This window comes from Suillus subalutaceus (genome assembly GCF_016647625.1).
Source record: "Suillus subalutaceus strain FC151 chromosome Unknown DFJ58scaffold_28, whole genome shotgun sequence".
NCBI lineage: Eukaryota > Fungi > Basidiomycota > Agaricomycetes > Boletales > Suillaceae > Suillus > Suillus subalutaceus.
Genome location: NW_024540277.1, coordinates 191,415 through 207,654, shown reverse-complemented (window position 1 = coordinate 207,654; position 16,240 = coordinate 191,415). Strand labels below are relative to the sequence as shown.

At 46.0% G+C, this 16,240-nt stretch overlaps 5 protein-coding genes across 5 annotated transcripts; 4 read left to right on the top strand and 1 right to left on the bottom strand.

Annotated features, from left to right (window-relative positions):
* Positions 1 to 219: 219 nt before the first annotated feature.
* DFJ58DRAFT_912710 (uncharacterized protein) lies at positions 220 to 3,127 on the top strand (the record flags this gene model as incomplete). Its single annotated transcript, XM_041395287.1, has 15 exons — positions 220 to 257; positions 478 to 677; positions 850 to 905; positions 1,198 to 1,304; positions 1,424 to 1,446; positions 1,622 to 1,674; positions 1,730 to 1,747; positions 1,800 to 1,825; positions 1,910 to 1,997; positions 2,057 to 2,081; positions 2,198 to 2,213; positions 2,510 to 2,522; positions 2,572 to 2,599; positions 2,765 to 2,955; positions 3,011 to 3,127. 15 exons carry the CDS (start codon positions 220 to 222, stop codon positions 3,056 to 3,058), a joined length of 930 nt encoding a protein of 309 aa, XP_041246192.1. The 3' UTR covers positions 3,059 to 3,127.
* Positions 3,128 to 5,019: 1,892 nt separating this feature from the next.
* Positions 5,020 to 7,782, top strand: DFJ58DRAFT_871719 (uncharacterized protein; the record flags this gene model as incomplete). Its single annotated transcript, XM_041394325.1, has 7 exons — positions 5,020 to 5,509; positions 5,533 to 5,813; positions 5,848 to 6,171; positions 6,242 to 6,487; positions 6,520 to 6,935; positions 6,960 to 7,350; positions 7,408 to 7,782. 7 exons carry the CDS (start codon positions 5,020 to 5,022, stop codon positions 7,750 to 7,752), a joined length of 2,493 nt encoding a protein of 830 aa, XP_041246191.1. The 3' UTR covers positions 7,753 to 7,782.
* A 2,858-nt stretch (positions 7,783 to 10,640) lies between these two features.
* On the top strand, positions 10,641 to 11,698 carry DFJ58DRAFT_839599 (uncharacterized protein; the record flags this gene model as incomplete). Its single annotated transcript, XM_041392534.1, has 4 exons — positions 10,641 to 10,686; positions 10,989 to 11,097; positions 11,177 to 11,343; positions 11,397 to 11,698. 4 exons carry the CDS (start codon positions 10,641 to 10,643, stop codon positions 11,696 to 11,698), a joined length of 624 nt encoding a protein of 207 aa, XP_041246190.1.
* A 434-nt stretch (positions 11,699 to 12,132) lies between these two features.
* Positions 12,133 to 13,656, bottom strand: DFJ58DRAFT_839598 (uncharacterized protein; the record flags this gene model as incomplete). The annotated part of the gene is made up of 3 exons (XM_041392533.1): positions 12,133 to 12,987; positions 13,089 to 13,219; positions 13,347 to 13,656. 3 exons carry the CDS (start codon positions 13,654 to 13,656, stop codon positions 12,133 to 12,135), a joined length of 1,296 nt encoding a protein of 431 aa, XP_041246189.1.
* A 719-nt stretch (positions 13,657 to 14,375) lies between these two features.
* DFJ58DRAFT_839597 (uncharacterized protein) lies at positions 14,376 to 15,240 on the top strand (the record flags this gene model as incomplete). The annotated part of the gene is made up of 4 exons (XM_041392532.1): positions 14,376 to 14,552; positions 14,782 to 14,814; positions 14,873 to 15,016; positions 15,052 to 15,240. The coding sequence occupies 4 exons, from the start codon at positions 14,376 to 14,378 to the stop codon at positions 15,238 to 15,240; spliced, it is 543 nt and encodes a 180-aa protein (XP_041246188.1).
* Positions 15,241 to 16,240: the final 1,000 nt, after the last annotated feature.

The following is a 16,240-nucleotide window of genomic DNA, read 5'->3' as shown; positions in this document are numbered from 1 at the left end:
TCATTTCCTTCATTGCAATTGGGGCTCCGAAAGTTGAAACATAGATTGCGTACCCTCGACACCACCGGGCTGTGTATAGTTGTCCGTGTGCGAAGGGATCCTTAAAGTGGTCGAGGACCGGTGGAAGGACTTGGCATCCATTGAAAGCGCGAGTCTCCCCATTGTTGGCGCGCGGTGTACGTCCAGGATACTCGAAGGAAGATTGCGTTATGATGAATAATGCAAAGAACAAAAAAGAACAACCTTTGTCGCCGGCTGTGAGTGCTGATCATCATGATTCATGGCTTGTTGAATGGGATATTCGAGGGATCGTATTGAACATCCCTCAAAGACAGTATCCGTGTCGATGCCCAGGTAGTGCGATACGAATTTCAATAAGATGTATATGTCTGATGGACGAGAGGCGAGGATGCAGTGGTACACTGGTAACAATGATGCATCATGTTAACTGTTAGATGTGAACCGGGATTGATATAGATGGAACGGGCTCGAGCTTCGGAAAGACGACGCCGTATTCATTTATGGCTCGTCTTATGACCCATGCTCGTTTCAATCGGGGAAGGAGAAGGATCACCACGCAGCTGGATCGTCCCCATGGAGGCCGTTATCATCATCATCATTGACTTCTTCTTCTTCTTACGGAAGAGAAGCTTTCTGCGAGACTGGATGGTGGGGAAGTGAGTGGTCAACAATCATTGTCAATCAACATGCCCACCATCCGGTCTACATATGCCGCACCTGCTCTACTTTGCTTTTGACCACCACTCCATTGCTTCATCGGGCCATTCCAGTGGTCGGCCCTTGATACGAAGACATTGGTTCACCGTTAGCAGCTTCACATGGACGTAGAATATGTTCTTTTCACTGTCGAGTCGTCGATATCAACAATCGCAAATATCAAATACGTGCGTACCGCGTGATCAAGGACTGCGAAGTCCGCATCAATGAAAACTTCATTGAAAATTCAAAAGAGCTTTATCCTGTTCTGTGTCCAATCGATATTCAACTCGATGCCTTTTGAAATTTTGAATTTGGCCTGTGGTACTGGTACCAACCCTGCATCTACTCATGCAATCCCTTCGGAGGAACTTCAGAGCCTCATCATACATATGATCAGACAAATTCTAAACTCATTGTCCCGAGCTGTGGGATATATAACCTGGTGGTACTACTATGTTGCTGGTGTAATTGGTTTAGTCAATAATGCCAATGGCTTCCTCGACGCAAGACCTCATCCCACATGTTCAAGTTCAGCTCGTGAACACGTTTGGGGCACTGTTTATTGGGGTCATCATTGCAGCAGTGTAAGTAAACTGTTCATCACTACTCAGTAATAAGTTGAATGTTTCCTCTCACGGAACAGTCTCTTTGGTGTCACCATCGTTCAGGTTTTCATATACTTTCAGACGCATAAGTAGTACAGGAATAACATTCTACAAGCTGGTCGTACGTCTATGCTGCCTCCTTGTCAGTTCTGTTATTGAAGCTATTTTAGGTCATATTGCTTTGGTGGGCATCTCTTCGAGTTGTAATTATCGAGCACGTCGAGATGACTGAACTTTTAGGATACTTGACGCTCTGCATCTGGCCCTGATTGTCTATTCCATCTATTTTTATTTAGTGATCAACTACGCGAACATTGGTGCGCTCATAGAATTCATATGGAGTTGCAAAGTGAGTTGCTACCTCCTCCGTGAGCCTCTGCTGTCATATTGATGTGCCTGTGCAGCTTCAGTTGGTAGTCACCGTAAGCCATACTTCCTAAGTCCTATGGTTCGCCTCAGACATGCACTCCATAGGTTTTCACCATCTTTGTGGAACATCTGTATGTTCTATGTACCGTGTTATATACAACATTCGCTCAATACTTTCTTGGTCCGTAGAATATATGCTTATCGCATATGCACAGGTATTTCCCCCCTATCAACAGATTTATCGTGGCTTATGCGGTGAACCTAGTTAGCAAGGGCCGATCAAAAGTTCTGCCGATCATAGTGGTAGGCTTGCCGTCATTCTATTTCTAGCCTTATGTTTCATTTTGTTGATCTACTACCAGGGTGTTGTCGTCGTCCTAACTTCAGGTGAGTCCTGTCAACTGGTAATGTTCCTCGCATGATCTTGGAGAATCCTTTCAGGTCCTGCCATCGGTAAGAGTTCATTCATACTGTTATTGCTTCATCATTTTAACATGATAAAGCCGCTATTTGGTACATGTAAGTGAGACAGCGGACTCCTCAAGTGCTCTAAGCGCTGATAGCGAGTAGGTATCAGGAAGTCCATGTAATGCCCGATTTGGTCAAAATCGAGTGGGCAATATACGTATATTTGGGCACTATTGCCTGTGTTGATGTTATTATTGCATTATCGCTATGTTATATCCTCGCTACGTCCCGTACTGGGTTCTCGAGGCAAGTTGCAGCCCATTCGCTGTCAGGTCTGAAATTCTGACATATAGTACTTAGAATGGATTTATTCATAACAAAGCTCATGATTTATATCATCAATACAGGCTGTTTGACGAGGTATCCCTCATTTCAGTCTACCCCATACCTTGACTTATATTCCGGGCAGTATGTGTTCAATGACAATTATCATTACAGTGAGCTCACACCTTTTTTGCTGGCCATCTTCTCTCTGACCGTCTATAGTTCGCAGTGATGCCAAAAAACTACGCATTTAAGGTTGTTGAATTTATACTGCTTAAATGTATGGCCAAAGAATTCCTCGACGACGAGGATCATGCTGACTCGTGGTATCATTTTAGTATATGTCAACTCGTACATCGCACTACTGAACGCGCGACACTACGCGCAGCCCAATGCAGACGCAGTACATTCTTCCGAATGCCATATATGCCATGACGTCTACCGCCCGGGACTGCACGTTAGAGCGTCGCAGGACGATGGACATCCCGATGAAATGTTGCAAATCACTCGACATGTTCAGGCTGTCACGGTCAGTGGATGCACCACTGTCGACGGAATAGGGTGATGACTTGCTTTTGCTACAGCGGCCGATTGAGGTGACGATGAAAATTAATTCTCTCTCTTCAGCGTGATGGATCAATTACGTGGATCATTGTCTCCGTATTTGCGAGATCGGCGCTACCGACAAATGACTTTGACTTCTTGGTGAATTATCGTAGTGTGCTATTCAGCATATGTATTATGGGTGTAGATAGGCATCAGTCCACTCCCATCCTTTCTGTTTTTAACTGTTGGAGTTTCCCAGTCAAGTACGTACGACTATTTCTTGGTGTACCCATATAGTCGGTGTCTGTGGGATTAACTTTACTAAGTTACCTTGTTACCTTGTGGCACAAGGTCAGCCCATTTTTTGTCATTTTACGTTGGCAAATGACTGCTAGTCCTATGTGATTCTGCCGTCAATGCATAATATTCTTCGACTCGTACCACGGCCGTCCACATTGACCAGTCTTAACCAAGTGATAAGCGTGACAGGACAGATATGTGTTGCAGGTTTGAAACCTGCTCAACAATTTTTTTCCTTTTATCACACCTTGACATTCACTCATGGACAGTTTTTCGGAGTTCATCTTAACTCGTGAAGGGTCCCTGGCTAAGTTGCTACAACAGAATCGAAATCTGTTTTCTCTTGGATGGTGCAGGTTCGAAACTTGCCTGTTTTTTTTTCTATCGGAAGATTCGCTCATGGATGGTTTTCTCAGGCTCGGAGCTTCATCTCAACTTCGTCCTGGCCAAAGTGGTTACCACAACAGAATCTAAATCTGTCTCTTAGACTGTACCAGTGCAGGTTCGAAACCTGCCAACGACAAGGTGTTTTTTCTATTGGAACATGCCTTGAAGATTCACTCATGGATGGTTTCGTCAGAAGTTCATCTTAACTGGTCTTAGGCAAGTGGTTACCGCAACAGAATCAAAATCTGTTTCTCTTCAATTATGCAGGTTCGAAACCTGCTTAAAGACACGTCTTTTTCTATCGGAACACACCTTGACATTGACCTATGGATGGTTTCCTCAGAGATCCGTCTAACTGGTATTAGTCAAGTTGTTACCGCAACAGAGTCAAAATCTGTTTCTCTTCAATTATGCAGGTTCGAAACCTGCTTAATGACATGTCTTTTTCTATCGAAACACACCTTGACATACTCATGGAGGGTTTCCTCAGAGATCCATCTAACCAGATTAGTCAAGTTGTTATCACAACAGACTCAAAACCTGTTTCTCTTGAACGAGAGAGATCGATCTAGTCCACTATATCAGTATCCGTAGGCTAAATGTATCACTATGGAAAGCAAGAGTGATCAGCCCCAGTGAAAACCCACAAGAGGCAGGTCGACGGAGATAGAGTTGGATAGTGACACACTTGGGAAATCGAGAGCTGTAGATAGTGTGCAATTACATAAACAACACGATGCATGATTTGTGTTTGATTTTTGTCCGCAAAGCTGCGTCATTCGTTAATCGAGCAAGTGCAAAGCTCGCAAAGCAGAAAATAGACTGACATAACACTCTAAGTCTCTACTCTGCGAGCTTTGCATATTCTGGTGTGTCCCTTCTCCCTCTGCACTGCTTCATATCAACTGCTATGCCTCGCGAGAAGAAGGAGTACACTTGCGACTGCTCTGAAAAATGCTTCGGGAACCTAAGAAAAATCAGCAGGAGCACTTACGAACGACACAAGCCATACCGGCTACCTGAACGCACTCAATTGCACCACCCAAACTCTCCTGGGCATCAGGAGTTTTCTCCAGAGCCTCTGCAAGAGGATCTGAGGATCGAGAGCACTGCTGAAAGGGTCAATAGCGCTCGAATGTCATCTCAACCAATCCTTGGAGAGCATAACTTGCCGGAAACTGGACCTGAAGGTGGTATAGATGGAGGCAATGTCCATGACAGCGAAGATGGCGATGATGTTGAGGTAAGGTTTAATTTGATGGAATGGTTTTTTCCAACTGTTTGCTAGAATGACCATGCCCGCCTGCAGTTTTCAGATCATATATTCGACAATGACGCTGCATTAGATGAACTGCCTCAGATGCCCGAATCTGTTGATGCAGACGAAGACATCCTTAATGATCTCTACAGTAACGTGAAGCTCGATGACCTCAGGCATTCTCTCGCCTTCATTGCAGGCCTCCAAGCTGCCTCATTAGATGATCCTGCCTCGGGACTTGATAGTGAGACTATTGGACGCCTTCGCAACCCACCACAATACCCTGCGACGATCGATGATCCCCATGTCAGGGCTGCTCTCGAAAACTACATGCATCTCAAGCATTCGGACTCTGATTTTGACCACGCACGGCTTTCGTATATCAAAGGAAATAATCTTGATCCTGCGGAGTTCCCGACACTCTATCAAACGAAGAAAATTGCTGAAGATATCACAGGCGTCTACTCTGTCATGCATGACATGTGTCCCAACTCTTGTATCGGCTATACAGGTCCGTTTTCGCACCTGGAACACTGTCCAGAGTGTAATGAGTTTCGCTATGATCAAGCGCTGCTAGAAAAGACCTCCGGACGTACAAAGAAACCTCGCATGCAGTTTCCCACTCTCCCGATTGGCCCCAAATACAGGCACTGTACCGGGATCCACAGAGTGCTCAGGAGATGTGCTACCGTGACGAAAAAACACAGGATATATTTGAGGAATTGGAACGAAGAGGCAGTCTCGACTCGTATAGCGATTTCTTCGACGGAGATGACTATATCAAGGCTGTACAAGGCAGGAAGATCAAGGATGATGACATTATTTTGATGATGTCTGTCGACGGTGCCCAACTCTACAAGAACAAGCAGTCTGACTGCTGGATCTCAATCTGGATCGTCTTTGATCGTTCTCCTGGATACACGATACAAGAAGAAGTTTGTGATTCCTGGACTCGTCGTCCCTGGACCAAACAAGCCAAAAAACCTCGATTCCTTCCTCTATCCAAGTTTCCATCATGCCGCTGCAATTATGAAAGAGGGATTGCCTATATGGGATGCCCATCGTGATGTACGCTACCTCTCCAATCTCTTTCTCGCCATCGCGACTGCAGATGGCCCAGGTCTCATGTATCTCAATGGACTTGTCGGGCACCATGGGAAAATGGGTGCTGTCTCTACTGTGGACTCCCAGGACGCCAGTAAACCAGGTGGTTCTCACTATTATCCTGCACTGAAGAAGCCCCTCGATTATGATGTCCCTGACTGCAATCACAACTGATATCAGCCCATACGCAATTGGTTCATGTGATGGTGCCCATAACAAGTATTGGGACAATCTTGTCGCACTGCTCTCGAGTCGAACGGAGAGAGAATATCAACAGAAGCGTCTAGAGACAGGGATTTCGAAGCCTTCAATATTTCTTGGCTTTCCCGAACATTGCATTCTTGGTGTCCCTTGGTGTTTTGGCTCTGATATCATGCACCTTTGCTCACTGAACCTTCCCGATCTCCTGATTCCACTGTGGCGCGGGACCTTCAAATGTGATCCTACTGATCATGTCTCTACGTGGGTCTGGGCAACACTTACGGAGATATTTGGAAGGACCATGGGCGTGTTGTTGCAGCATCCTCTCGTTATCTTCCAGGGTTCTTTGATCGCCCACCTCGCAACCTGGCTGAGAAGATTTCGAGTGGATACAAGGCATGGGAGTACACACTATACATGTGGGGTCTCGGCCCTGCAGTTTTTCATGATGTGCTCCCAGACCCATACTGGCAGAGTTTCTGCAAGCTCGTGCGTGGTGTTCGGCTCATCAGCCAGAGAAGTATTACACGAGAAGAACTTGTTGTTGCTGCACGATGCTTTGCAGAGTTTGAAGATGAGTTTGAGGATTTGTACTACCAGCAACGTGCTGACCGACTTCATTTTGTTCGTCAGAGTGTGCATGCCCCCCTCCACTATGCCAATGAAGTCTTCACAAAAGGCCCATTGATCTGCAGTTCTCAGTGGCCGATGGAGTGAGCTATTGGTGACTTTGGCAGTCAAATCCACCAGCATTCAAATCCTTTCGCAAATCTTGGTCAACGATGCTTACGACAGGCACAAACCAACACTCTGAAGATCATAATGCCTGCACTTGACCACGACAACCTCAAATCAACTCTGCCGGCATGGGCAAAGGATATTGGTGGTGGATTTGCACTCCTTGCTAAGCATGACCGCACAGCACGTGCAACGACAATATCAGAATCTTCAGCAATACAAGAGTATGTTCAAGCAAATGCTCCGCAGTCACCCACTCTTCATTTGTTTGGTCCTGGACCTGTGAAAGTTGCTCGTTCAGCTCGCCTCCGTCTGCCCAGTGGTCTGACCACCCGCTCATTGTGGTGTGAAGAAGATCGTGAACATGTTTGGCAAGCTCGCAACATCAGAGTAACATTTTTTGCACTTGCTGCCAGTACTATTGATGTCATTGAGCTCCATTTACAGCTCACATACAACGGAAAACTTCAATTTGCTGAAGTGTACTACTTTTTTCAAGCTATTATTCATGCAGATCGGCCTCCCGAGACTCTTGCTGTCATCACACTCTATTCACCACCGGATGTCAAACTTCTTCAGGCTTCGCACTACACCTTGTGGTCATGTCACCATCAAGGAGATGCTGCACTTGTCGTCATCAACGTGAAAATGATTGAATCAGTTGTCGCAATGGTTCCACACAAGATCAATGGAGAAGATCGATTCTATGTAGTTGAGAAACCAGGCTTGGATGTAGCAGATATGGGGGGCTATAGTATTCCAGAAGATGCAGATGAGGAGGATTTGTTCTGATACTGTCGTGTGCTTCATGATAGACTTGACAAAATTTTTCTATGATGGGTTTTCCTACACTCTCCCACAATCCAGAATGTTGATCCAGGATGATTCTGACTATCCGAGCACATCTTCTCTTCATTCATTGAGCGGATCATGTAGCAGTATCCTTGGACATTCCCACCGAGGATCTCAGGCACATATAGGACACAACCAGTCTTGTGAACGAGACTTTTATAATAGTGTAAATGTGCTATGTCTGTGTATACCTGAATATAACTGATTCTTTTACCCCCAGGATGCTGCTTCACCAGATGGTAGTGGAACCTCGTTTTCTGAAAACTCACTCTCGCGACTGTCCAGTGAATTTGCTATGTTGCACACCAAGTACACGGAGTGTCAGTGAGATAATGCTTCTTTGCTCCATGAGAATAGTGACCTACGTTCAAAAATTCGAGATCTCCAGAATGAGCTTTCATTCAAAGAAGGTGAAGCTAGAGCGACAGAGTAAGTCTCTTGTGTCTAATACCAACTATTTTTAATGTTATAAAACCATATAGGAAACTATACCAACAACTACTTTCACGTATTGACTTACTCGACCGTCCCAAATCTGCCACGAATGTATCCGATCTGATCCTCCTCCTCGCCAATCAACCGGACCACTTCCCTCTTCATGCCGAAGATGACTTTCTTGATGACGAGCGACCATCTTTGCTGTGGACAAAGCAGGACTTCAACAACGCTAAGCAAAATTCACGTGGTATCTTGCAAGCTCAGGCTAGTGACGACACCGATGCCGGAACATTATCTTACATTGTGGACAAGTTTGGTACAGTTGCATCTGCTGATGTTCAGAAATCAATGCGGGATTACCAGAGAACTGTCTGGAAGACTTTATGAAAGCATGGATATGCTGCACCATTGTGGAAATGCACCGACAAGATGGGGAAGGAGTTCTATTATCGATGTATGCGCGAAAAATTCCCTCAGTTCCGTTTTTGCAACAACGACTGGAAAGCAGAGACATTTGCTATACACTATTACTCTCAATGGAGCGAGCGCCCGAAGGATGACCGGGACCCACAGACCAAGGTCAAACTTGAGAAAAAGGATGCTACATCCAACCTGAAGCTCGAGCCTGCTATGCTGCCAGCAGCAGAACCTGGCATCAAGAGTTCAAAACGGCCATCATCGCTTACAGCTGTGACATCCGATCGAATCAAGAAGACAAAATCTTTACCACCATCCAAGTCGAACATCCAGAGCCCACGACGAACAGTTGATGTTGCTCGACGAGTGGTATGTTTTGTCTTGTCTTTTCTTTCAGCATTGGACTCATTCAGATCACAATCACCTACTGCAGCAAGTCGTAAATACAAATCCACTATTGGCATTGACAGCGGCACTTCCCCACCCAGTAGTAATCCCTTCGAATGAGCATGACACACTCCAAGAACATGTCACTGAGCCTCTTCAAAGCAATGAACTTGGAGATGTCATTCTTGGTCACGGTGGTCATGATGTTCCCCAAGACGCAACAGACTTGGATATTATCTTACCTGATCCTATTGCTGCACAGCCTGCACTCTGTGCTTTTCCCAGTGTGGCATCATCCTCGACTGACCTGGCGCTGGTCTCAATGTTGGAGCCTAATACTATTACAGCTTCGACCAACGAACCAACAATCCTCCATCGGTTAGCATCTTCTCTCAATGCAACTCGGAGTATGCCTTCTTCAGTCGCCACTCCAACTACTATGGTCCTACCTCTACCTGCCGATGACAGCTTGGGTAACAGCAATGATAGTCTCATGGTGAGTCGACGAAAGAAAGCCTCTAGTCACGAATCAATTTTTAGGCCCAGTCGAAGTTCGACTACTGCACGGTGTGTTTTTTCACTCTCTAATACTACATGCAAGTCTGATCAATCTAACCTACCGAACACAATGGAGAAACTTATGTGGCATTGACTATGTCAGCAACAACAAGGGCTGCACCGTCTCGCTAGGACAATTCACTGACTACTGGAACTCGCTAGTATTAGAAGAGAGAGAGGTTTGGGAACGGCGCTCGATCCAGGCTAAGATTGTTCATGTTATTTCACTCTTCTCGTGTGGACTCTATCTGATGGATTTGATCTACTACAGGCCCAGAAAGCTGCCTCAGCTGAAGCAATTTCAACATGACGCCGTCACACAAGTACCCTTGCATTTCCTCCAAGTTGCCCATTCTCTGTCGCTATCATTCGGATCAGCTTTCACCTCTTGCTGTGTTCCGTTGCTATATTCTCTTGCTATCATTCTCTCACTGCTGTCGTCCTTTCGCTGTCATTTGCATGAGCTTTCGTCCCCTGTTACAAGTTGCTGTTGGTACAATCACTACTACTCTCCTTACTTTGTTGTAATACTACACGAGCTGCACAATTAAATGTATAATTGAATTCTGCCTGTTCTCGCTGCTGTAAAACTAGTACTATGCGATAACGTGGCTCTTTGATTTCTGAGGCCAAAAAGCCCTACTAGAATTACTCTACCTGCCTCAATATTCCTCGAATGTTATCGAGGCATATATACAGAAAGTGTGTCATCCAACAAGGCTGGTCAAGGTCTGATCGCACCTTGACATCCCTCGATCTGCCTCATGTAGGTTTTCACTGGGGATCAGCTCGAACAACAATGATCAGCTTCGATAGAAAAGGCAATTGTTTGGCCAGGGACCCCAGTGCAACAGCTTGCAATCTGGACCCTAACCCTAACTCCCTATTATGTATACATGTACTATGGACAGTTGGCGGCTGAGTGCGACAGCAACCAATTTCTTGCTTGACAGACGGATGATCAGGCCATCCTGTCATAATAATGCATTAATGTAGTGTAGTTACAAGACACTTGTATTGCATTAACGATGATGGACAGCGTAATGCATTATGTGCGGGCTTTTGGTGCCCCTTGTAAGTTGTAATGCATTAGAATCTTACACTGACTGCCGGAATAGGTCACACCTTTATATATAGCCATGCACCTTCAATAGGATGACCTTTGGTGCCCGTCTTTAGTTCCATCTCCTACCCATCATACTTACTTTTATATTCAGCCCTTTTTTAGATCTCCAAATCACGACCCTGGGTGGACACTTGTGATCTTCCTTCGTTGCATATCTAGGTGCGTTTTGACTTGTTGATGTACATTTGAGGGTGTTCACATTAGTAACCTTGTCTGTGTTGTTTGTTGTTTGTACTGTGCTTATCCACAGTAGTAATATCGCAACTCGTTCCCGCCCAGCACCACACCATCTACCTTCTACCACATATCCCATGCTTTTTCAGCACTGCTTCCACCTGTGGCCGTTCAGACAATGTTATGTGAGCTGGGGGAGAGGGATATCAATGTGCGTCCATCTTTCAGTTGTTATCTTGTATTCTTTAACTGATCATCATGTAGCTTCTTGTTCTTCAACAACCAAATAAGTGTGCTCGTGTTCACCCTTCCCAGGAAACCAAGAACCTTTCCCCCATCCCAAGAACCACCCACCCCAGCCTCTTTATTCATAATTGCAAACTCTCGAGAATGGTTTGCAGGGGCTGGCCAAGATTTCAATTCCGGGACAAGTATGTATCAATACCACACACCTAGCAACCATTACTGAATTGAGTCTTTGCAGTCCTTATGCTGTCGCCTTTCAATGATCATCGCTCTGCATTTGCCACCGCTATCTCCGAAGACAGGAGACTTCTGGAACTTGTGGCTATCTTACGGGACTCCCAAGGTGGCTCCAATGGATCAGCTTCTCAACATCCAAGAACTTACATCTGTGGGAGGTTGGGTAGCAGGGAGTTTACCAAATACCATTTTGCATCAAGTACATGTCGTTGTGTCACCGTTACTGGTCTCCTAAGTCATATATGCACCTACTTCTACCTCTGCCCCGAAGTCCAGAATTCCAAGCCCACCCTCAGCATCTAATGCCATATCAACGACTTGACTATCCGCTTCGTCTTTCCATGCGACCTATGCCCAGCTGCCTCTTGGCCCAGAAGTCGAATAAATGAACCCATGCTAATCCCTAGACAGTTAAACTTGAAATGAACTCTGAGAATCATGTAGCATGGCCCAGGTGCAGAACGAGTGCAATGTATGTATATGAAGCGAGCTGCCGCTTATATTTCAGCGACTTACAGAAACTACAACATAGATACAAAATATCATGGGCATTGCCGCATTGGCGACAATTATATCATTCAAAACATTCCATCTCTCCATGTACAACGACGAGCTCAACCACCACAAAAGCCTTGAGTGGGTATATGAAATATTATTATTGCTCCAACCTCAACTGTGTTTCTGTTTTCTATGAGTTGTGAGCCTCTTATGTATAGCTGGAACTTGAGAGAAAGGTCTTACTTGTTGGGTTGGTTGGTAGGCTTGGCCTCGCGCTTCGTTGCTGGCGTGACTGGTGGTCCATCATTCTCTTTGGCCTCCCCAAATGTCACACAGACGCGAGCATTCAACAATCCAATTGCATTGAGTACCTGTGTGTGATTTGATGGGATGTGTTGACGTGCTGTACAATGTGGAGCTTTGTCTGGCTGCAGCTCTGCAGTCAGTCCAATTGTAGGTCTGACCATATCATTGCCGTTCGTTTGTCCGTTGGCCTTGTTACCTACTAGGCAATGAGACCTCCCACCAGACACAACTGCTTTGGTGGACTTGGATTGTGCATTTGCAGGTGGCATGGGCGATGTGGTCGTTACTGGGGAGGGAATGTCCAGGACTGGGGATGGGATGACAAGAACTGGGGACGGGATGACAGGAACTGGGGACAGGATGTCAGGAACTGAGATGTTTGTGGTCAGAGACGACAGTGAATTGTGAGGTGTGGCAACAGATAGGCCTAGCGCTTCGTCACTATGGACACTATGGAGATAGCTTGAATTTAAAAAGAAATTTTCAACTGGATACTCCGGGTTTTGCACAGCTGCAAAGTTGTCAAGGGCAAAATCAGGAGAAGCGTGATAAAATGTACCATGTTGAGGCTGGGGAAAGTTGGGATCAAGGCCAGTATTGACAAAACTAGGGTCGAAAGAGTCCTGTAAGACGGTGAACAAGGTATTGAATTCTTCCATGCCCGCGCTCCAGAAGTTGAACTCTCCAAATGAAAGTGATTTGGCCTCGTCAGAGAGACATGCGCTGCTAGTTGGCTGAGTCTCGATATCCAGGCCCAGAGCGATGTCTTGCAGCCCCATCTGGTTGTCCTGAGGGGTGAGTACGAGGGTCACAGTAATGCATTAGGGACAGGAGAGGACAATGCATCAGCAAAACAGGGTGTAATGCATTACATTAATGCATTACTCACCTCCTGGGGCCCTATATGATAAAGGTCATCTAACGACTCCATCCTGAAAGCATCATCTGTATTCCTCTCTCCCTCACCCTGCATCGCCTCTTCGTCGTCTTCATCAGTGTAGAGACTCGCATTTCTCCAGGCTCATATGGGCCAAATTCACGCTTTTCACGACGCCCTCGATATCCATGCAACGCGCCTTCTAAATCTGAAACATGCCCGAACGCGACAAACGCGCTTTCGCGCTAGCGCATTTCTACCCATACACACTTTCGCATATCGAGTATCCACATTCCTGCAGTCGCGCATCCGTAACAACGCGCTGTGTCGCGTTTCGTCTTATTTGCGTTTCGTCGCGTTTCATTTCATCGTGTTTCGCATTTTGTCGCGTTTCGCATTTCGTCGCATTTTGTCGCATTTCGCATTTTGTCGCATTTCGCGTTTTCGTCACGTTTCGCATTTTGTCGCGATTTGCATTTTGTTCGCGATTCGCGTTTTCGTCGATTTCGCATTTCGTCGTGTTCTGTCGTGTTTCGCATTTCGTCGCGTTCGCCTCTGTCGCGTTTCGCCTTTGTCGCATTTCACGCTGTCGCGTTTTTCGCGTTGCGCCTCGCCTTCTCTCATCCTCACATTGACGAACCCTCGCTACTGCCTGCTCGCACCTTCCCAGTTACGCACATATGCGCCTTGGCGCGTACCAGCGCGTTTGAGCGCATTACATCAGACTTCATCACACTTCCCTAGGATCCGTCACCCGTCCTCCGCATGTCCTGTCCTAGTCCTCCAAGGTCCATCGGTGCGTGCTCTTTTCACTAGAACTCATATGGCGTCACACAGGCACTTGTACTTATCACTATGTTACATTATGGACCCTGACTTACCTCATCACCTACCTTAGTGCTCCCTACTTGGTTCCGAGGCCTGGGAACTCGCTTAGCATACTTACACGTCAGCATGTTCATTTTTCTGGGACTCACTCCCGCTCGACTACCATCAGAAAGTGTATAGTTGAAGTTTCTAGCAGAAGACACTTGTTTCCATCTAATTGGCGCTTTGACACCTTTAAGTGTCTATTTCTACATCTATCAAAGCCCTGATTCTCCCATTTTGATTGTCGCCTCTACTCGAAGCACTCCGCTGTGATCGCACGAAGAGCGCCTTGGTATTGAAGCGCTGTGGGTAACACAACAAAGGTGAACGCAAGTCAGATGACAAGCAAACACTCTCTATGTTGGGTCTTGATATGCCGTGCGATATGTTCGACCCTTAAGGGAAGCAAAGAAAGCAAGGATCCACAAAATGATGCTGATCAACCCTGATCAAAGGCGACAAAAGGGCGATGTAAGCGCGAGAAAACGCGCTCAAGGCGCGCGCGGGAAAAGTGAAACGCAAAAAATGCGCGAAGTGCGGGAAGGCGAAAGTGCGAAAGGGCGAAAATGCGCAGAGAACAGGGATGGTAGTGCGAGCAGCGCACAAGTGTAGAGAGACGATAATATGGTGAAAAGTGCAGATATAGATGGATACTGATACTGCCACTAGCTTTAGACTGATGCTAGGGCCTTAAGACGACGACGGACGCATGCATTGCATGGAACTAACTGCCAAGTACATGGTGGTAGAAAGATGTGGTAGGTAGCTGTTGGTAGAAAGATCTGGTGTCAAACGAACATGAAAGTATGTAAGTTCTACCTAAGCGCTCTCCCAGGGCTCGGAGCCGAATAGGGAGCGCTCTAAGTATGTAAGTGAGGTAAAGTGATGTAAAGTAAGGGTGCATAACGAAATACAAAGTGTAATAGGCTAAATATGGTCTGATAATGAAAAGGGACACACCTAGGAACTGGTTGGATGATGGATGGATGCTCCTGGATGATGCGCGATGGAGTGTGCTTAAGTGCGAGAAACGCGCTAAGCGCGCGCGCGGGAACGCGAAACGCGAAAGCGTGAGAAAGTGTTGCGCCTATGGTGCGCTTTGCAGGAGAGCTGTGCATTGTATGCACAAATGACTGGAGACATAGCAGAAGTTGTGTATGGAGTAGGGCAACAAGTGCGAGAGAAACGCGCTGAGCGCGCGCGGGAATGCTGCGCGTTGTGTGGGAAAGTAGCGCGCCTATGGCGCGTTTCGCGGGAAAGCTGCGCGTTATGTGTAAAACAACTAGAGACATGATAGAAGTCGAATATAGCTGATGGTGCAAGTTGTGCATTGAAGGCCAATTGTCATGAGTTGTGAAAAGGTGCGAAATGTGCCCATATGTGCCTGCAGAAACGCGAGTCTCTACAGCGCGCTTTTCCGCACTTTCCGCCTTATCAGCGCGTTTAGGTGCTTTTAGCTAGCGCTCTTCGCTTTTGGGTATATTACTTGCCTTAGTGTCCCCTCCAGGCTTAGAGACCGAACTGCTGGTTAAAGATCCCCCCTCACCTTTCAATAGAGGAATCTTTCTCAGTCGCAATCCCCTTGGGACGATTTTCCACTTGTATCCAGAGGAGCACTTGAGAGCCCACTTCCCACTCTTCCCCCTAGCACGCAGCTATCATTCCTCGCCCTCATCGGTCTCCTCGGCCTCACGGCATATTTGATGCAAGTCACTTCCTTCCACTGTCATGCATGGTATGCAACTCATACCATGACAGATACACAAGAGGTATAATAAGGAAGGTATAATAGACCCTACTGTATCCTATCACCAAGTTACCCCATCATTTTCCCCTTAGTCATTAGCTAGTATTTTCACTTTCAATCTTTACTTCCATTTTTCCATGTATTTCTATTTTGTTCTATGACATTCCATCTCTTTCTATTTTCCTCAGGCATATTCAGCCAACAGACTTTCTTTTCAGCCACTAAGCATGTTTGTAAGCATGTCATGTGACTGGTAGATATCATGATTTGTAAAGATTGAGCTTGACTCATCATGTTTTGTCATGATTCATCATGCTTGTAAGATTTCTAACTGTATTTATAAGCTACTTAGTAAGAAGGCTGATTCAGCACACCAAATGGCATTGTTAGTAAGCACATCCTTACCAATCCATGTGATGACTCATGCCATGATTTGTCATGCTTTGTAAACTACACTGTATTTATAATGTAAATTAGTAAACAAGCTGACTCAACACACCAAATGGCATTGTTAGTAAGCACATTCTTACCAATCCATGTGATGATT